General features: G+C 34.7%; 3 protein-coding genes across 9 annotated transcripts in view; 1 reads left to right on the forward strand and 2 right to left on the reverse strand.

Annotated features, from left to right (window-relative positions):
• The first annotated feature begins 4,281 nt into the window (after positions 1 to 4,281).
• Positions 4,282 to 7,278, forward strand: rsl24d1 (ribosomal L24 domain containing 1). Its single transcript, XM_026202105.1, has 6 exons — positions 4,282 to 4,449; positions 4,964 to 5,077; positions 5,157 to 5,229; positions 5,600 to 5,663; positions 6,629 to 6,714; positions 6,799 to 7,278. The coding sequence occupies exons 1-6, from the start codon at positions 4,369 to 4,371 to the stop codon at positions 6,864 to 6,866; spliced, it is 486 nt and encodes a 161-aa protein (XP_026057890.1). The 5' UTR covers positions 4,282 to 4,368; the 3' UTR covers positions 6,867 to 7,278.
• A 1,034-nt stretch (positions 7,279 to 8,312) lies between these two features.
• Positions 8,313 to 10,518, reverse strand: plex9.1 (PML-like exon 9.1). Its single transcript, XM_026202102.1, has 3 exons — positions 10,303 to 10,518; positions 10,011 to 10,097; positions 8,313 to 8,963 (listed from the first exon to the last, which is right to left on the reverse strand). Exons 1-3 carry the CDS (start codon positions 10,427 to 10,429, stop codon positions 8,443 to 8,445), a joined length of 735 nt encoding a protein of 244 aa, XP_026057887.1. The 5' UTR covers positions 10,430 to 10,518; the 3' UTR covers positions 8,313 to 8,442.
• Positions 10,519 to 11,481: 963 nt separating this feature from the next.
• myo9ab (myosin IXAb) overlaps positions 11,482 to 21,751 on the reverse strand; it is an 89,672-nt gene continuing 79,402 nt past the window's right edge. For 3 of the 7 annotated variants that reach the window (XM_026202061.1, XM_026202057.1, XM_026202063.1), the window contains 10 exons: positions 20,309 to 20,501; positions 20,100 to 20,228; positions 19,558 to 19,663; positions 19,348 to 19,479; positions 17,528 to 17,651; positions 16,295 to 16,348; positions 16,038 to 16,055; positions 14,901 to 15,082; positions 14,632 to 14,771; positions 11,482 to 14,494 (listed from right to left, as the gene is read on the reverse strand). In XM_026202061.1, coding sequence (XP_026057846.1) covers positions 14,076 to 14,494; positions 14,632 to 14,771; positions 14,901 to 15,082; positions 16,038 to 16,055; positions 16,295 to 16,348; positions 17,528 to 17,651; positions 19,348 to 19,479; positions 19,558 to 19,663; positions 20,100 to 20,228; positions 20,309 to 20,501 — 1,497 coding nt within the window. In that variant the 3' untranslated portion in view covers positions 11,482 to 14,075. The remainder of the gene's footprint in view (positions 14,495 to 14,631; positions 14,772 to 14,900; positions 15,083 to 16,037; positions 16,056 to 16,294; positions 16,349 to 17,527; positions 17,652 to 19,347; positions 19,480 to 19,557; positions 19,664 to 20,099; positions 20,229 to 20,308; positions 20,502 to 21,751) is intronic. The other 4 variants (XM_026202059.1, XM_026202060.1, XM_026202058.1 and 1 more) reach the window with 4 other exon arrangements.

The raw sequence follows: 21,751 nt of genomic DNA on the forward strand, positions 1-21,751 counted from the left end.
TGAAGCCGTTCATGAAGTGTTTCAGATGAATGTGTTTCCTATCAGTGCCGATGAATGTTTTGAAGAATGAATGCCTGATGTGCTTTACACGGACGGACGAGCGTTTTCTTTTTGTTTTTGATCGTGACAGAGACGGAGTTTTGTTCTGCTGTCTCTCTACCTCATATTTCTGATGACGCTCGTCCTCAATCTCATTGTTTTGATATGAACACTGAACGCGTTTGACATTTATAATCCAAAGAGTCCAAACGTCTAATGAAAATGGGCGACACTTTACATTAAGGTTTCATTTGGTAACTAAATTAGTTTACGTGAACTAGCAATGAACAATAATTCAACAGCATTTATTAAACTTAATTAATGTTATTCTCAACATGTGCTTTTGGTTTTTAAAATAAATGTTGTATCACATAAGTTAATGAACGTTGAACTAACACAAACGAACTACTGTTAAAAAATTACTTTGAAACAATTCAGAAATTTCTAGTACATTTCACAAATAATTACTGAAATTATATTTTGTTGTAGCTTTTTAGATTTTAAATATTGCTATTTAGCTTTAATTTATTTTTCTTTTGCTTTTACAGACAAACAATAAATAACTATATTTCTAATCATTACAATGAAACAAAATACTTAGAAACAATTCAGTTAAATTTTAAGTAGAAATACTGGAATAGTGTTTTCTTGTAGCTTTTTTTTTTAAAAATATATATATATATTTTTTTTTCATTTTTTTATAATTATGCATTTTGTTATTTTATTTTGTCAATTTAATGTTTTTTAATTTTTAATTTATTTTTATTTTAGATTTAGTTCCGGTTTAGTTTTTTTTTATTAATTTACGGTAAGTAATTTTATAGATTTAAATCACAAGGATTTTAACAATTTCTCTGCAAAAAATAAAAACTTTTTTTTAAATGCTAGTAAACTTCACAAATTATTACAAAGAAATTATATTAAAAAAAACATCTAAGTAGAATAAAATCCAATAAAAAATTGCAATAATAAAAATTTCATACAATTTCATACAGTTACTATATTTTTTACAGTGTAGCATTAACAAGGATTAATAAATGCTTTAAATATATATATATATATTGCTCATAGTTCATGCTAGCTAATGCATCAATGAACGAGACCTGATTGTAAAGTGTTTGCAGAAAATACTTCAGATTTTTTTTTTTATTCTTTTATAGTTTAATATGAGAAATTCTGACTTTGTACAAATGAGTTTTGCTACTTTCGTTGTGTAGTTTCACCTGGAAATAGTACAGAATCTGAAATATCTTGCTTTTACATAGAGATCCTAAATCTTTCCAGGTTTAAATGAAAACAATAGTGATCTCAGACTTTAAGACCTCACAGTATATATTTATTTTCCACTTAAAGACACAAAAATAAGATGAAATGAACAGTTGAGGTGCCTCAGGTTATGAAAGCTGCTTTAAAAACGATAGTTTAGATACGGATCAGACGAGTGAATCTCAGACCTCATTTAAACGTTTTTGATTCGCTTCTTCATTCTTGTGTTGAACTACCTCCGTTTGCTGCTTTGTGTTGTGTTGCTCGGTTTTACGTATGCCAAACGAGATCAAGTTGGTGATCCATTGTTTTAAATGTATTATTGGTTGAGTTATTTGTGATGTTGCGCGCAGTTTGTGTTTTGATTCTTACGTGGTGGATTCAGTTCTGATTCATTTTGGTTGCTCTTATAATTTGACTCTTGCTTCTTAAAGGAAAAGTTCACTCAAAAATGAACATTTGCTGAAGATGTGCTCACCCTCAGTCCATCTGAGATCAGGATGAGTTTGTTTCTTCATCAGATTTGGAGAAATGTAGCATTACATCACTTGCTCACCAATGGAAGTGAATGGGTGCCGTCAGAATGAGAGTCCAAACAGCTGATATAAACATCACAATAATCCACAAGTAATCAACAGTACTCCAGTCCATCAGTTAACATCTGGAGAAGACAAAAGATTAAACAAATCAGGCATTATTATTATTATTATTATTTAATTGTGAATATTGTGATTTTTCTTTTAATGAGCTGTTTGGACTCTAATTCTGACGGCACCCATTCATTTCCATTGGTGACACACTGATGCAATGCTTCATTTCTCCAAATCTGTTCCAAAAAACAACCAAACTCAACAATATGTTGGATTTTTTGCATGGTTTCTACAAACTACATACTTCTGTGTTTTTGTTTTTGCAAGGAAGCTGAATAAGTGAAAAATAACCAAAAAAAAACTAAATTCTAATAGCTTTATAAGATGTCGACGGCCTTATGATGGGAGGATCGTTTGCAATATATTAGATGTCTGATCCAAAGAATAAAATGAGAAGTTATACAACGATGCCAAAATACTGTAACCTCCAAAGATAGATGCTATATATTTCTGTATATCTGAAAGTGCCCAAAGAAACGCATTTCTTCACATTCATTGGAGTAGCCAAGCTTTCGTTCGTTCTAGTTAAAGTGCTAAGATTTGGGGTTTTTCTTTGCTACTTTTTCCATTTTAGATGGTAGTGGCACAGGTTTGGTGACGGACGCTAGAATCCAAAGAGATGTTTGCTTCTTTCACTGGGTTTGAGACGAAAGATTTGGACAAGGACGGATGTGAGAGTGACTGACTGTGTGATTCTGTGTGTTTGTATGAAGTGTGACTGAACTGTGATGTGTGTTTTATCACATGATTGATTTGTGAAAATATAATCAGAGTTTCGAAACAACCCTTTCGATTGAAGCGGCACGAAATCATCATTTCAGAACACAAAATAGAAACCAAAGATTGATTCGGTCGCCCCTGTGTAGATTTGACATTTTGTCATTTCTTTTGCTTTTTGTAAAGTTGCATGTGTTTTGACTGCGTCACGCATCTGTAAACCTTCAGAAAACCTGATACAAGTCTTCTATTGAACATGCCAATGTGAATTTACTGCTGAATGTTGAAACTTATCACAAAGACTTTGAATTAGGGGTGTGAAATTCTTAATTATTATACTTTGTATTTTTCTTTTGTGCTTTAATTATTCTTATGAACTTGTCATATGTGTGTATGTGTTTATGCTAAATCCAAACACATTTCTCTGTGAATGTGCCAAAGAAATATCAAGTTTTATATTTCAGAGGGTCTGAATTTTGATGAACTTTAATGGAAATGTAGTTTGTTTATTATAATTTGCATTAATATCTAAGCCCCTCATGTTGAGCATGTTTGTACCAGTTTGATTCCATTACGTGCCAAAAAAGCGGTCCGAACAATGCACAATATAATAAAATATTTCTCAAACAATATTTTTCTTTGGTTCGTGAATGTCTTTCACAGAACTCACACAGATCTTAATCAGTTAGTTTTAGTGAAACACTAGAAACAGTTTCGGGGAAATGCTCTTAATTGGATTCAGCCTTACCTTTATAACAGAAGTTTATCAGTTAATATTGGAGAATTCACAACAGGTGCTTCTTTTCTTACTTGTGGCGTCCCACAAGGCTCTATCCTTGCTCCGATTTTGTTTCCACTGTATATGCTTCCTCTGGGGTCAGTTTTTAAGAAACACAATGTCTCATTTCATTGTTATGCAGGCGATAAGCAGATTTATCTGCCCCTGGAATCTGATAAGAGGGGCATGGATACTCTTGTTGGCTTGTCTTGCTGATGTGAAGGATGTCTATAAATTTTTCTTAATCTCAATGAAAACAAAATCGAGATAATTGGTTTTGAATCCTCAGAAGCCTTCAGCTCCTCTTGTTTAGATTTAGCTGTGCTGTCTCCACTTGTCAAACCATTAGTGAAGAATTTGGGTTTTTTTTTTTATTGCTCTCAAATTTGACACAAAGATTAGTTCAATGGTAAAAAACTGTTTGTTTGTTTTTTTCATCTCAGAGCCCTAGCCAAGGTAAAACCACTTCTTTCTTTTAAGGATTTTGGAAAAAGTGATTCATGCCTTCATCTCAACAAGACTAGACAACTGAAACTCTCTTTATATGGGCATTAATCAGTCCTCTCTGGCCACAGGTGTTCAGAAATGAGAACATGTAACTAAATATGTTATGTTACTTTAATTTAATTATAATGTATATATATATATATATATATATATATATATATATATATATATATATATATATATATGATATGTAAAAATTGATAGCCTGAATGCATTTTTTTAAATCAAATTTTACCGTTTGATTCGGTGTGAGTGTACTGTAATGACTCTCCGCGCCTCTCGGTGGCGGGAAAGTCTGTTGTCTGCGTGATGACGTCATGCGGCGGAAGCGGAAACGCTCTTTCTCTTTTCCGACTGTGTTCGCAACACAGCGGCACATGTGCGCTTGTGAAATCATCGTAATCGATTAAGATGCGCATCGAGAAGTGTTATTTCTGCTCGGCTCCGGTTTATCCGGGACACGGAATGATGTTTGTACGCAACGACTGTAAGGTAAAGATGCGGATAGTTAGCGCTGTTAGTCTGCGTGTTTATCTCCGTGTAAACTGCTATTAGCATTAGCATTAGCATGTTATCTAGTAATAATGAGTGAAATTGAACTGTTTTGATTGAATCCGATATTAGTGTGTGTCCTTTTTACTCAGAATAGTCACATTACCATAATAAATGTCGACAGAAACATGTTTATCCCATGACATAATGCGACTTCAGCGTGTTTCTGTTAACGTGTTAAGAAGCGATTTAATAGCGAAGGACGTATAAAAACATGCTATTACTGTATGTATGTGTGTGTGTGTGTGTGTGTGTATATGTGTATATATATATATATATATATATATATATATATATATATATATAATATCAACATACCATGACAAAAAAAAAACGTTAGTAGTATTAAGGAAGGTACCGTAGTTTTGTCATAATCTCAGTTTGTGTTGGCGCATATCAGTGTGAATCCTGACAGAGGTGTGTGTGTGTGTGTTTGTTTCTGTGTGTTTTGAAGGTTTTCAGGTTTTGTCGGTCCAAATGCCACAAAAACTTCAAGAAGAAGCGAAACCCAAGAAAGACCAGATGGACCAAAGCGTTCAGGAAGTCAGCGGGCAAAGAGCTGACAGTGGTGAGAGACACAAACACACACACACATACACTGATTCAGCTGTTCATTCGTCAAATTAAACACTGCTTGTCTTTGTCAGGATAACTCACTGGAGTTTGAGAAGCGCAGAAATATTCCTCTCAAATACAACAGAGAGCTCTGGAGCAAGACCAGTGAGTACACACACACACACACATCCACACACACACTCCCACACACATTTACACACACTCACTCTCAAAGACACACACACACACTTACTCACTCCCACACACACACACTTACTCACTCCCACACACACACTTACTCACTCCCACACACACCCACACACACACTTACTCACTCCCACACACACACACACACACACACTTACTCACTCCCACACACACACACTTACTCACTCCCACACTCACTCTCTCACTCACACACTTACACACTCACTCTCTCACTCACACATACACTCACACACACACACACACACACACTTATTCTCACACACACACACACACTCATTAATGTGGATCACTCTGTGTGTTTGAACAGTGGAGGCCATGAAGAAGGTTGAAGCCATCAAGAACAAACGGCAGGCTCGCTTCATCATGAACAGGTGACTAGCTTCAGTCTAGTTCTAGTGGAACTGAACGGATCCATACAAGTGATCGCTCCATGTGATATCATTTTAGACTGTTATAGGTCTTATTAATAGTCTGAGTTAGTTTCTCTTTTTTTTTTCTTCGGTTTTCATTTAAATTCTAGTTAAAGGTTTTGGAATTTTCTTGCATTAATTAACTTTTTTTAATTAGAGTTTGAACCTTTGTAAATCTGTCATTTTTATTTATTTGTGCATTTTATATTCGTTTTCATTTTAAGTTTTTTAGTAGTTTTTGGTCATTTTATTTTTATTTTTATTTATATATATATATATATATATATATATATATATATACACACACACATGCATATATAATTTGGTTTTAGTATATTTTAGTACATCCACTTAAAGTAAATGTAAATGAGAGCTGTTGTCTTGGCAACTAGTTTAATTAAAACAACTTTGATTATTTGAAAATTAAAACAAATTTAATTTTGAAATTAAATATTTTTTATATTTTACGTTTTAAACAAAAATGTTTTATGCTAAATATGTTGTGTTTTTTTGTCAAATTTTCAATTCGTACTTTGACGTAAGAATTTTACATTTATTTTTGTCCATATAATTTTTATTACGGTTTTTATTTTTATTTTTGGTTCAGTTTAGTACATTAAATAAATGTTACCTTTGTAACTACCTGACATTTGAAATAGATTTTATTTCATTAAAGTTTAAGAAAGAAAAAAAAAATTTATGCAGAGTTTTTATTTTTGTATTTACCGTTTTCAGTTTAATAAGTTAAGGTTTCTGCATTTTCTTATGTCTGTAGTTTTTATTTCAGTTTATTTTGCCACATCAAATAAAACAAACATATATTAGGGTTTTTATAATTTATATATTTTGTTTTCATTTTAATTGTATGTTTTAGTTTTTTAGTTGCAGTGCTCCTCATTAACATGAACGTTTCCATACGTCCTCAGGTTGAAGACCGGCAAAAAGCTGGAAGATGCAGCAAACATCAGTGAGGTGAAGAAGAACATTCACCTGATCAGAGCTCCACACGCAGGTGAACCTCGCTGCTCAGACGCTACCTCACCCAAACCTGTCCCATGATTCCCTGTTCTCACCTCTGCCCTCTCTCTCTCTTCAGGTCAAGCCAAACAGCTGGAGGACAAGATGGTCCAGAAGCTGGCAGAAGACGTGGAGATGGACGAGTGAAGCCAAGAAAACGCTTCTCATTGGGACTTTAACAATCCTTCTTCTTTTGTGAGCATGTGGTCAGTCTTGATTTGCATAAACGTGAATATTGATCAGAACCAGTGTCGACCGGACGGAGTCAAAGTTTCCCCAGGATTAATACTCTTTAAAATCACCTTCCCCGTGCTCTAGCGGCTGAATATCATTCTGGGCATATTAAGTGTTCACGTGAACTTTATAGACTTTAGCAAAAAATAATTTGAATTAAAAAAAACTTCTAGTACATCTGTGATCATTTTGAAAATGTGATATTTTTCGTGTTTCTAAAGGCCTAGGTGCCAACAGTATGCAGATATGTGAAAAATATCCATAATTTTGGCTTAAAACGTGTTTTAAGTCTAATTGTCAAATAAAAACTATCAAAAAATTAAAATATAATGCTTGTGTGTTTATATTTTATTTAATGCATAGTGTATTTAAACCGTTTTTTATTTGTAAATTACATTTTAAATGTAGAATTTTGGTTAAGAATTGTTTAAAATATTTGTAACTGTAGAATTACATGCTTTATTTAAAAAAAAAAAAAAAAATCAGTTTTAGTTACCAAATTTTTGTTGTTGTAATTTAGCATTTTGTTGACGATACATTTTATCTTAAGTAGGGTACATATATTTTACTTTAAATATATAAAAAAATAGTGTTTATATTTGATGCAGTTTAAGTAACAGTCCAAAACAAATGCAACTGTATCTCACAAAATAAATTCAACAGACAGGCGTTAAAAACATGGTTAATATTTAATGGTTCCAGTTAATGAGTGCATAATGTCAGTATGTAACTGTGGAAATGAAATGAGCTTCATATATTGATTCTGCCACCTGAGAGGGAAGCAAAACCGGCTCTGACAACCAAAACCTGATTTTAGAGTAAAACGAAACATGACACTTCTTAAAAAATATTACAATTGCTTCTTTTTACAAAATAATATTGTGCCATAATTTACAGATGGCTTTTTCAGTGAACTCAGAAAATAATGTAAACACTGCACACACACAAAACCCCACACATCGCACCGCTGCATATTCAATACTTTTCTGAAATCTTCATTAAAAAAACTAAATAAATGAAATTGATATTAACCGTTATGGATAGCTGCGTGCATCCGCCCAAAAGAAGAAAAATAAATGTTTTCATTGTAAAATAATTGCATCCAATAAGGCACTATATATAGTCAAACCAAAAACGATTCAGACAATTTCTCAAATTATTTTCTACAGTTTATAAAATGCTAATAAAATATGAGAACTCCAAGTAATGCTTAATTTTCTTCAGTCTGTGGTGTAAAAATCTTAAAGAAAAACACTCAGGTCAAAGTGTCTGAGTTTATAGAATTAATTATTTATAGACTTTATAGTTTATGTATGCAATTATAGCAAAATGGTGTCCTGCACCCACTATAACTAAAAAAGTAATAATATCCAAACGTATATCTGGTGTCTGAATGGTTTTTGTTCTGACTGTACGTGTAAACTCTTTCTGAGAGCTTGATTCGAGTGCAGCTTGATAACCGTTGATCACACACACACACACACACACATCACAGGCCGGTCTTGTGCTTCCTCACGAGCTCCGGGCTGGGTCTCCAGACTCTGTAGAGCTCCTGCAGCGTCCGCACGTCTTCAGCCGCGTCGTGAGCCCCGTAAGACTCCTGCAGAAAGTGCTGGACCAGGAACTGCTGCGTGTATCTGGGCAGCTGGAACATCTCTCTGCTGAGCGTCAGTGTGTCCACGCATCCGGACACCACGCTCTGGAAGTCCTCCAGCAGGTCAAACTGGGCCAGGACGCGGGTCACGATGGGCCAGTCGAAGCGCCTGCTGTTGTGTCCCACCAGAAAGGGCTTGGGGAAGGTCTTGAGGAAGCAGATGAAGTCGCTCAGAGCCCGTCTGTGAGGGACGGTGGGCACGGGACGGCGTCTGAGGAGCAGACGGGAGCCCTCTACAGTCAGCCCTGTGACTCGGGACGCCCCGTCTGTGATGGAGCAGCGCGGCTGCAGATACACGTTAAACACCCGGTGCCCGCTGACGGCCGACAGCTGCACGATATCACACGCAGACGTGTCTGATGAGCAGAGACAAGAGCAGGTAAGTGTACATGAGCTTTATACTTACATTTGGGGTTTTTGGTGACCATATTTTAAAATATATAGACAATACATTACTGTACAATTAAATCCAATGTGTTAAAATTGTGTATATATATATATATATACACAATTATATATATATATAAAAACACAAGTAATTTCACATAACTTTTTAATATGCAAAATATATATTTTTTTAAATGCTGCATTACCTGTTGGGTAATGGATACTATTAGTAAATATATATATATATATATATATATATAAAAAAAACACATTGCATGTAATTGTACAGTAAATATTGTGTGTATATATATATTGCAGCATTTAAAAATTTGTTGGATAATGGATACTATTAGTGTATATATATATATATATATATATATATATATATATATATATATATATATATATATATATATATATAATTTTTTTTTTTTTTTTACTTATAGTATCCATTATACAATATATTTTAATGCAGCATTTTGTTAAAAAAATAACTATTAGTATGAAATTACATTAGGTTTTTAATTATATAAATTTTTTGTATTATATTATTTATTTTGGTGACTATATCATAGCCATTTTTATATATTTTACTTCAGATTTTCGTGCATTATTTTACCTTTTTTTTTTTTTTTTACTTTTTTTTTTAACATCTTTCAGTTATAGTTAACATTTTTAATGTAGCATTTTGGTGACTTTTTAATATATAAAATATATTTTAGTGTAGAATTACATTGTATTTTCAAATTTAGTATTGACATTATAATATCTAAAATGTTTTCCTAACTCATTTGTCCAATAAAATATATATTTATAAAATATGAATGAATTATATAAATTATAACGGAATTAATTAAGGAATTAATCAATTCATACATAATTAACAATAGATTTAAGACGGGCATGTTACATTATAGAGATGGATCTCTCTAGTTGTGTTCATTTTAAAAAGCTCAATAGATCAAACTATCTGTTTAGTATATTTTAACAAGAGTTTAGAAAAGAGTTATTATTACCGAGTCCAGTGGTCTCCAGATCAAAGAACACGGGCGTCTCTTCGTCATCGTCGCGTATCATGACGTTAACGTCACCGGTAACGTTACCTGTTCAAAACACAAGCACAAGCTCACTAAACACCAGAGACTGTAGAAGTACCCTTGAAGAGACGTATCTAAACACACTCCAGAGCTCACTCGATCCTAGCACACAGCTAGCACAGACCCGAGTGTGTGAAGCTTTAGCACGCGGAAGCTGTGAGCTCGAGGCAGTTCAGTTAGCGGCTAGTCAGCGAAACACGCGAGGACTCACCGCTCGAGATCCACCGGAAGAGCCACGGAAACACTCGCGCGATCGGCCTCAAAAAACACATGATCAGCTCGATCAGGGAGCGCTTCAGGTGATTCCCGGCTGATTTCTCGCGTTCGGTTTCTCTCATGCTGCCGTCAGATCGGTTTCGTTTCTCCTCAGCTGAATGTCAATGATGAGTCAAATCACAGCCCACGCCCGTTACAAAACAGTCACCATGGCAACCAAACCCTGTCTAATGTTTATGTTATGACACAGTTGTCTGTTAACTCTTACAGTACCGTGACTTTGAACACTTGTAACGCATTTCTCTTAATTTTGACTTGATTTATTCTCAGTATATTTATACTTTGTTTCCAAAATATTTCCACTTTATTCTCAAAATATTTCGAATTTGTTTCCAAAGTATTTCGAATTTATTCTCATTTAGATTTTAATTCCAAACCATTTGTTAATTTCCACTTTATTCTCAAAATATTACGACTTTGTTTCCAAAATATTTCGACTTTATTCTCATAATATTTCGACTTTATTCTCAAAATATTTCGACTTTATTCTTGTAATTTAAACTTTATTCTCATATTTTGACTTTATTCTCATAATTCCAATTTTTATTTTTTTCAATGACTATTTTTACTTTTATGTAAAGCACTTTGAATTACCATTGTGTATAAAATGTGCTATATAAATAAACTTTATTCTACTAATATAAATTTTTCTCGAAATATTTTGAATTAATTGAATAAGCTTTAATTTCAGAATATTTTGAATTTATTCTCTTAATTTCGACTTTATTCTCAAAACATTTGGACATTATTCTTGTAATTTCAACTCGATTCGCAAAATATCATGACTTTATTCTCAAAACATTGCAACCTTATTATAATAATTTTGACTGTCAAAATATTTTGACTATTCTCATAATTTCAACTTTATTCTCAAAATATTTCCATTTTCATATTTTGGACTTTATTCTTAAATATAAGTTGACATTATTCTTGTAATTTCAAGTTTATATTTTTACATTATTCTCTAAATATTTTTATTTTATTCTCAGATTGATTAGAATTTATTCTAATTTCTTAATTCTAGATTTAACTTAATTCTCTGTTTTTATAGAAAGCATAGGTTTCCACCCTCCCTTTCTCTCTCTCTCAGGAGACTAAGGAAAACAACAGTAGCTTTATTTTCTTATTTTTTAATAAGACAATGATTATGTTGTTTTTTTTTACATCCTTACATTTACACATTAAAGAAATATTACACAAATTGCACTGTTTACAACTGCGCTCACAAGAGCACAAACACAAACTCCAAAAGCACAAATCTGTTTGTAGAGACGGTCAGTCCATCAAAACACACAGAGCAGGATCATTCAACACAAAATAATCATCATATGCAAGATATTACATTACTCAAAATGCTGAAAAACATACTCTACACAAGTGCATGCGCACACGCTTTAATCGACGCAGAATTATGTGTCTTTGCATTTTGAAGAGCACACCAAAAGTTAATCACCATAACAGTCAGTTTTGCTTTGTTTTCTTCTTTTTCAGTTCCACTCACAGTGGAGTGACAGTTTAAATAGAATTAGGATTCGTTAGTTAACCTGCCATCATGTTTATTGCTAACTACCTAAATCTGGTTTAACAAGTAAACAATTGACAGCAACTCATCCGATTGAAGCCCATTTCCACCATGTCTTAATTATCACATAGTTAGAATAATTATGATTTTAAAAGTCCAAATGATCAAGTCGAAATTATGACATAAAAAGGCATAGTTATAAAATAATTTTAAATTATTATCTTAAGTTAAAATTGTCATACTAAGTCAATTATGAGATTAAAAACATTTTTTTCTTTATATCTCAATTTTGACTTATTATAATTCCAATTTAGTATGTCAGCTTTTAAAGTCAGTTTCGACATATTATAAACTTCAACTTTTATCTCATAATTATTAATTTTAAAGTCATAATTTTGACCTTTTTTTCGATTTAACATTAAGTCATAATTTAGTCACAATTTCGGCTTTCATAGTTATGAATTAGCACAGTATAAAATCATTTCAACTTTTAAAGTCATAATTACAACTTAATATTCTTACTAAGTACAAGTCAATTTCAACTTTTTAATTTGACTCACTAAAGCATGTTATTATTTTATTTTCTTTATTTGGCCTCCATAACTTAATGAGTTTTGGAGACACAGTAAAAACTTCCAGTGGCTTTTCCTCATGCACGGCGCAGTTTTACAGACGAAATCCAGTCGTTTCAATAGAAGCAATGGATAACAGACCTTTTCCACACAATATTCCTCATACATCTTAATGCATGTTAAATACGTTAGGGACTGCATTCATTTTTGCGTTTTTTTTTTGCACAGAGTATGTTTCCGGCCTTAAACGTGGTCTTAAATACAGTAGCTGTAAAATAGAAACTCTGATAATAGTGTGGCATGCTACAGTGATTACATTCACGTATGCAGGACGCAACAAACAACCGTTTCCTTCTTACCGCCTGTTTCTGAGCATTAGTGGACTTAAAGTTCAGTACCCAAGTACACTCACCAGTAACATAAAAACATAGCTTAATGTCTCTTGTGATATTGCACCATGGTGATGGTTTCTTGCAATAGGCTGATATGACATAAATATAGACGTAGATATCTGTAACAGCACATCGAAAAGAGTAAACAGCTTCTGGAGACACATTCCCTGCACATAAATGTACTATATAGTTAAGCTTTGAGCTTTTTGCCGTTACATGTCCTTGTTTTTTATTAACTTTACTGCTATAACTTTGCATGTTAATCTACTAATGAGAGTTTAAAGGGTTAAAATCATAATGAATCGGCTCTAAATTAAATCCAAGTTTTTAAACTCAAAGGATGTTATGGCAAACTAAACGTGTGACTCCAGATGGCACAAAGAAACACCGAAAATATTCATACACTTGAAATTCACAATAAAATATCAGCATGTGTAAAACACAATATACTTAAAAAAAAAAAAAAAGCAATATTTTCAAGTCCTGATTTGGTTGCACATAACACTGATGTAAAAAAAAAAAAAAAAAGGATGGCGAGTAAATTAAAGAAAAACACACATCTGATCTGACTTTTCATCCCTTATCATCCTTTTTCTTTTTCATCTGAATGGAAAACGTGTTCCTGAAACCAAAAAAAGCCAAAAACGTGAGTTAAAGCACATGCACGGGTCAGATTTCACCGATTTTGCATAGAAAACCAAGATTTGTTTGCATTATGCAAAAAAGCGATTGAAATTAGACCCAAATCGTGTGCGTTTTTGTCAGACCCATAAGAAACAACACACACACACACACGCGCTCTAGTTTTCGATCTGCAACACAAAGAGAAATTATTTTCACATGGTTCAACCAGCAGCACAGGGATCTCAGCTATTTACACGATTCGTTCCACCCTTGTCAATAATATAATATTATTTTACATATTTAGCACGTTATCAAAGGTTTTAATGGTAGAGTGAAAACGATACGGCATGCAGTCAGTGGAAGTGGCTTGACTTCTCATTGGCTCAGTTCTGTAAACATGAAAATGGACATTAAAAATCCCTCGTTCCCTGCTCAGCTCTTCTTGTTGTGAAAGCAGACCGGTCCAGCAGGTCCGCTTCAGTCAGTAGCCCATCATCTTTAACACCTTCCTCACATTTAGTTCACTGGAAGCGAGCATTTTCTCGTTCAGGACATCCGTTGGTGTTTCTGCTTTACCAGCTCTGGCTAATGTTGGACGTCACACCATAAATTCGTTACTCCCGTACAGCACCAAAGGCTGAGAAGAGCCGAAGTCACGCTCTCGTCTCCGGCCGCTGCTGGCTTCTCCCGGCTCGCGGGGCTTCGGAGGACAGCTTCGGTTCCCTCTGGGCCGCGGAGGGGTTTTCTCGGAGCTGGAGGCACATCGAGGGGTCAGGGAAGCCCGTTCGGAGCCCTCCTGGTCGGGGAGGATGTGCAGGTCCCCTGGAGAGGTGGAGGAAAACAGCGGCCCGGAAGAGGACGAGCGAAAGCGATAGTGAGGTGTGGACGACACGGAGGACAGCGAGGCTACGGCCGAGTCCACCGAGTCCAGGGATTCAGGCTGACGGCGTAAACCACGTCTGCTTTTGGACTCGGACTTCCTCCAGCGTGTCGCTGACGACGCACCGGGGCTCTTTTCTGGAAAAAGAAGACGTTTGAAAATGTATAATTTTGACCCATATGCATTTTTGGGCTGTTGCTACAAATATATATCTATCTTTCTGGGTGAACTATCCCTTTAAAACGACTTCTTGCAAACAAACTAGCGTGGTTACCCCACTGATCGGACACGGCACCTTCCGACTCCATCAGGTTTTCCGAGCTGTCTGCCGTTCCGATCGATGCTTCCGACTCCAGCATCTCGTCATCGGACGCTCTGGGATCCAGAGCCAGCATCTCAAAGGTCAGTTCCTCCCTAAACCGAAGCCATAACAAAAGACATTAAGACCATAAACGTGATGTGATGTCATAACGTGTGACTTCTGACTGCTTCTGTGCTCCAGGGACACAGATGATACTCAAGACACTGAAAGCGTTCACTAACTTCTCTTTCTGCAGGTTTTCTATCTGCTGGGTCAAAACGTTCTCCTCCTGCTGCATCGCTGCTTGCTGCTGCTCACTCAGCCCAGGCTCCGCCCCCTCCTCGTCTGGCTCCTCCCTCTCGGCCCGAGGGCTCAGCGGAGGCGAGGGGGTGTGGAGGCCGCTTTTGCGTAAACGTGTCTTACCCTGGAGAACATAAACGAGTCTTTAATGAGTAAACCTGGAGTCATGCTGGACCTGGATTAAATTACTGCAACACATACAAGTAGGGAATATGTTTATTTTTTGTATCCGTTTATGCTGATCAAGGCTGCATTTAGTTGAGTCAGTAAAAACATTAACGTATTACAACAATATTGAAGAGAGAGACCTTTACAAAACCGCAAAAAATAAAAACCATAATTATTTCAATCTTTTTTGACTGTAAGTGTATAAAAAAACAGGATATATATATATATAATTTATAATTATAGCCTAAATTCAGATATCAAATGTAATTGTTTACAAAAAATCAAAAACAATTAGAAAAAATTAGCTTAATTAAGCTATGAATATAACATTAAATAAACCAAAAAAAATTGTTTTTATTATAAATACTAATATAAAAATAATACAAAATAATTATACAAAAAACAAGTAGTAAAAATCTGTGTTTATATTAAAGATATATTTATAACCTAAATTAAATGATCACAAATGTATTGTTAAAATCAAAACATTAACGTGACAGGCAATAAGTTAAGCTAAGATTAAATAAACCAAAATATAATGAAATCTAAATTTTCAGATGTTAAAAATGTTGGTTTATCATTCTTAAAAACTAAAGCTTTTTTATTAAAGTGAAAGGCATTGTTGGTAAAGTTTAATAAAAAAAATATAAATGTTGCGCTTGTTTAAATATAATTCATATTCGACTGCCAGATTAAATTTGTCTACTCTAATAGACCGTAAAAGATTATAAAATTATAAATAAATATATATGTGTGTGTGTGTGTAAATAAAAGGTCAGATTTATATAAAACACACATAACAGTTTCTGGCTTGTGTGTGCATGTGTATGAATAAAACACAAAGTCTAGCACGACTGCAGCTTAACAGGTGAAAGACAGACACACACACACACACACACACTGAGCTTTACCTTCTTCACTGCGTTTGGCTGTGTGTAATAACGCAGCGAGAGGCGAATGCAGGAGAAATAAAAGAAGAGGAAGTGTTAGTGACAGCAGCACGCTGCATGCGCGGTTAACACAAGACAAACATCAGGCCGCTCCTCACAACCAATCACACGACAGCATGTGTGTGTGTTAGCTGAACGTCCTCAACAGCGCAAATAAACACGGATGGCCAACGACGCTGCACTGACACTGGGACGGACACGCACTCGAGGATACATACCGCAGGGACACTTCTTGACATGCCAATAAACCTAACCGCAATTAGTACTGGTTTCTGGAAGAGGAGGATGGGAGAAGAGGACAGGGAAGGAGTGAAGGGGAGAAAACAGGATTAGAGGAACGTCTGGCCGGAAACAGAACGGGACGTGTCACACTTTCCATGAATGAGGGACACAATAAGACTTGGAAAAAGACAAAGGTCATATTTATGAAAGCTATTTTTTTTTTAGAATATAAAGTTTGAACATTTTTGCAACCAAGCATCCCATAATATAACATGACTGAATACGGCTTAAAACACTGATTCGTCTGCTTTGATTTGAGTGATCAACATTAAACATAAAAATAAAGAGAAAATAATTATATATATATTTTATTATTATTTTTTTTTTTAATTACAGATGAAGCCTAAATTAAGATGTCAAAAAGGATATTGATTTAGAAATAATATAGATTTTTATAAACATTAATACGATAACGAAATAATAAGATTATAAAAGATTAATAAGATTAATTATAAAATGTAAAACAAATATACATATAATTTATATTAAAAAAGATTTCTTTATAGCCTAACTTAAGCTGTCAAATGTGAATGTTTAAAAAACAAATAAACATTACAAATTAATTAATATTTAACAAATAAACAAAAAATAAAATAAAACATGTGATCGCATAAATTAGCCTAAAGATATTAATGTAACATTAAATTAACAGAAATAAACCCACAGTAGTTACATTTATAATATATGTACATTTCATTATAATTTATGTAAATATTAATATGTATAAATATAAACTATTAAATGTGGATGTTAAAAAAATAAAAAATTCAGTTATCATTAAATAAACTAAATAAACAAAAATAAATAGTGTTTATATATATTTATAGACTAAATTAAGCTGTCAAATGTGAATGGTTAAAATAAACATATCAACATTACAGATCAGTGTAACATTAAATAAGAAAATAAATACATAATAATAATATATCAAACCATCAAATGTGAGTGGTTGACAAAATCATCAAGTTGGCTCCTCTTTAAACTAAAATACTCCACAGCTGTCAGTAGAAGGGGACCGGGGATTTGTGCCTCTGTGTTTCTCGGGACACTTTAGTTCGCAGCTCATTGATGGAAAGTGGGGCTTGATAAAGGGGCGGGGTTTAACTGGGAGGACCATGAGGTCAAAGGTCAAGGGTCAGTCTGGGCTCTGAGAGGGTCGTATCACTCACCATGGATCTCCGGATGTGTGTCAGGCGACTCTTGGCTTTGTTCTCAGCAAACTCCAGTGTGTTGATGTCCTTCAGACGGGCTTTATATTTCCTCATCTGCTCACAGATGATCAGCTCCACACACCTGAGGAGAGAGAGTTAAAACACACCGATTCACACCTGTATCGAACATGCCGAATAACCATAAGGGTTACTTGTATATATCGTTGCATACGGTTTTACAGAAATATGTTAAATAGAACACAATATATAATGGAAGCTTATTTTAGCCAAGGAAAAGAAATATAAGGTTTTTATAATTTTATTTTAATAATTTTTCTCATAATTTCTCACAGCTTATATCTGGCATTTGGAAGATTTAAAGCAACAATTCTGATTTTACATTTTGGAATTCTGAGTTTTTCTCGCATATAATGCCATACAACATGCCTTTCTTGACCTTCAACTGCTTTTAAATGCTAATAAGACTAAATGCATGCTTTTTAATCATACACTGCCCACAGCTGTTCATCCGATTATCCTTGCTACTCTTGACGGGACCGAATTAGAAAAAGTGGACTCCTATAAATATTTAGGTGTCTGGTTAGACAGTAAACTTAATTTTCAGATTCATATTAATTATTTACAATCGAAAATTAAATCTAGAATCGGTTTCTTATATCGTAACAAAGCCTCTTTTACTTATACCGCCAAATATGCCCTTGTAAAGCTTACCATGTTACCGATCCTTGATTTTGGTGATGTTGTATACAAAATAGCCTCTAAAACTCTATTAAGTAAACTGGATGTAATTTATCACAGTGCTTTGTCACCAAAGCACATACACTACTCATCATTGCAATCTTTATTCCCTTATTGGCTGGCCCTCACTATATACTCGTCGCCGAATTCACTGGCTCCTGTAGAATTTTTATATTTTATTTTATTTTTTAAGCTCTTAAGGTTAATTAGTGTATATGTGTAGGCTACATCATTATATTGTTCTTTGCATTACGTTTGTATGTTGTATAGGGATTGGTTTGTTGATTGGATACTTTATTTATTTCTATGTGTAACTCTGTGTTGTCACACTGTTTCTGCCTTATCTTGGCCAGGTCGCAGTTGTAAATGAGAACTTGTTCCCAACTGATTTTACCTGGTTCAATAAAGGTTAAATAAATAAAAAATAAACCCTACCACTTAATAAAATAAAAATATTTGACAATTTTCTCAGAATTCCTAGTTATTTGCAATGTTGACTTTTATTTTTTAGGAATTCTGAGTTTACGTCTTACAACTTTTCACTGAGTTTTACCGAGTTTATTTCTAACAATTATAACTTTGTTTTCACAGAATTACGAGGTTCCCCTTTCACTCAATTTTGACCTTTTTCTTCATCAGAATTCTGAGTTTGCTTCTCACAAATAAATAATTCTGCAGAATTCTAAATTGCAAATTTGCAATGTCGACTTTTTTATTTTTTTATTTTTATAAGGAGTTTATTCAATAACAATTGTTACTTTATGTATAGTTTCCTTCTCAACATTTGACCTTTTTTTTATCTCTCAATTCTGATTTTCTGCCACAGAATAAAAATATAGAGGGGAATTGATACTTTCTCCTCTCTTATTTCTGACGTTTCTTCATAATTGTGAGGTAAGAAAAGATATAAAGTTCCAATTATCTAAAAAAAAAAAAAAAAAAATAATAATAATAATATATATATATATATATATATATATATATATATATATATATATATATTTTTTTTTTTTTTTTTTTTTCTTGCATGGCTGAAATCCGCCTCCCTGGTATGGTGTTGGGTGTGTAGCGTGTCTTACGCGGTGGTCTTGCTGATGTCGCGGACGCTCTGTAGCGGGTCGGTGGTGTCGGGACAGCGCAGTATGCAGGGTGCAAACACGATGGCCAGAGCGTTTGCAGACATGCGGTTGGTCTCCTCCTGGAATGAGATCCTGAAACAACACAACATAAACTTGACCATGCTCACATTACTACAGCTTTCATCTGCTGAGGCAGGCGTATCGTCTCACCGGACCAGGTGGAAGATGAGTCTCTCTAGTGTGCTCAGATGAGTTCGGCTGAGCTGATCGATGACCGAATACACCCCCTGAACCACCTCACGCTTATCCTGCAGACCTACACCAGACAAAAACACAACACAACCTCCATCACATCCACGCAAACCAGCCCAAATATGGGAAATAGTACGAGTTTTGAATTCACAACAATCTTCTTAAAGGGATAGGTGACGGTAGCCACTGACTTCCATAATATTTTTTCCATAACTTATGAGTCAGTGGCTACCAACATGCTTCATAATATCTGCTTTTGTGTTTAGCAGAAGATAGAAACTCATACGTGAGGGATTTTCTCCAATAGATTCTTACCAATGGGGATTTAAGATAAGCTGGAGTTTATTCCAAACTATTTACGATGATTTAAAATTTTTACGAATGTTTTCAAGATTTGTCGTTTTTCTGAAAAGACAAGAACACTCAAGTGTTTTCGGGGACGTGTATGAATCTGAATGTATGAAAATAAGCGTAAAACGTTTAATAAATCACGCTCTTACCCATAGCCCTGAGAAACTCCTCGTAGAGTTCAAAGGTCATGAGGGGGTTGGGAAGGTCACGCAGCCACTGCTTCAGCACACTGGCGATCACGTGGATGTTGTAGTCGTCGAGATTCACGCTGTTCGCATCTGCGTCGAAAGCAAACGTGTGTCGCTGTCAGAGAGAGCTGCTGCCTGAATGAATGTGATGATGAACACATGCAGCTCACCCGTGTCCAGCCCCTGCTTCAGTTCTCTGATCTTATTGGTGGAGCCAGACTTCCTGTAGATGCCCTCGGTGTACAGACCGTGCATCTCGATGTAGTTGATCAGCTTCTCCACCACCAGCGGGATGGCTCTCTCATCGCTCGTTAAACGAGACAGCTCTACTCCAAACTGCCGTGAAGACAGCTCGGGGTCAAACTGAGCACACACATACACAGAGACATACAGTCATGGCCAAATGGTTTGGCAGTGAACGTGGCTTTTGGGTTTTGCAGAGTTTGCTGCTTAAGCTGTTGTGTGGTTGATCAGATGCATTGCAAATAATAGCTAAAAGCCTCATTGGCCCAGAAGCTAATAATGCCATATGTACATATTACCAATGGTCTAAATACAGACTCATTATATATTTTTGCCAAAATAAAAGCCTTTACAATTTATGATATGCTTATCATTGTTTTTCTGTATAGCATAGAAACGTGGAAAAATATTCTACACATACTGAAGCAGCAAACTTTGCCAAACGCAACATTTATGTCGCTGCCAAACGTTTGGCCAGGACTGTGCACAAATGAAGCACGTGAAAAAATGACAACTGTGATGAAGTTTGAAGCACGGAGATGATTCACGTACAACCGGTCAATGCACCGAAACATCATTTATCATACGAGAGAGAACACCTAATGACTGCACGATAAATCAAAGTGAAATCGCAAGTGATGTTGTGATCGTCATGCATATCTTTCAGTTAAACGGGGTGCACTGAATCTTCATCCGAAGGCCAGATGGCGCTCTCGAGCAAAAACTGCAAATACGCCGCGCAAAACAATCCAGGAAATCCCTACAGCGGAAGCTGAACAAACAGAAGATTTAACTGCTTTCATTGATTTAACGTGACTTATAAATACACGACTACGACAATATATGGTTTATCTGCGTTCTTATGATGATATTTTTTATTATAATCAAGTATATTTATAATGCAATTCCTTTATCACTGATAAAATGCGCATGACAAACACATTCGATTAATCGTGCAGCCCTATCAAATATCTATCAGCTGTATAGCAACACCCTAGCAATGACCTTCAACACCTGGACATATATATATACAGTACAGACCAAAAGTTTGGAAACATTACTATTTTTAATGTTTTTTAAAGAAGTTTCTTCTGTTCATCAAGCCTGCATTTATTTGATAAATACAGAAAAAAACTGTAATATTGTGAAATATTATTACAACTTAAAATAATAGTTTTCTATTTAAATATATTTAAAAAAAATAATTTATTCCTGTGATGCGGTGCTGAATTTTCAGCATCATTCCTCCAGCATCAGTGTCACATGTAACATCAGTCGATCACATGATCATTTAGAAATCATTCTAATATTCTGATTTATTATGAGGGTTGGAAACAGTTCTGCTGTCGAATATATTGGATCAATAAAAG

The sequence above is a fragment of the Carassius auratus genome, chromosome 25, assembly GCF_003368295.1.
Source record: "Carassius auratus strain Wakin chromosome 25, ASM336829v1, whole genome shotgun sequence".
Classification (NCBI taxonomy): Eukaryota; Metazoa; Chordata; class Actinopteri; order Cypriniformes; family Cyprinidae; genus Carassius; species Carassius auratus.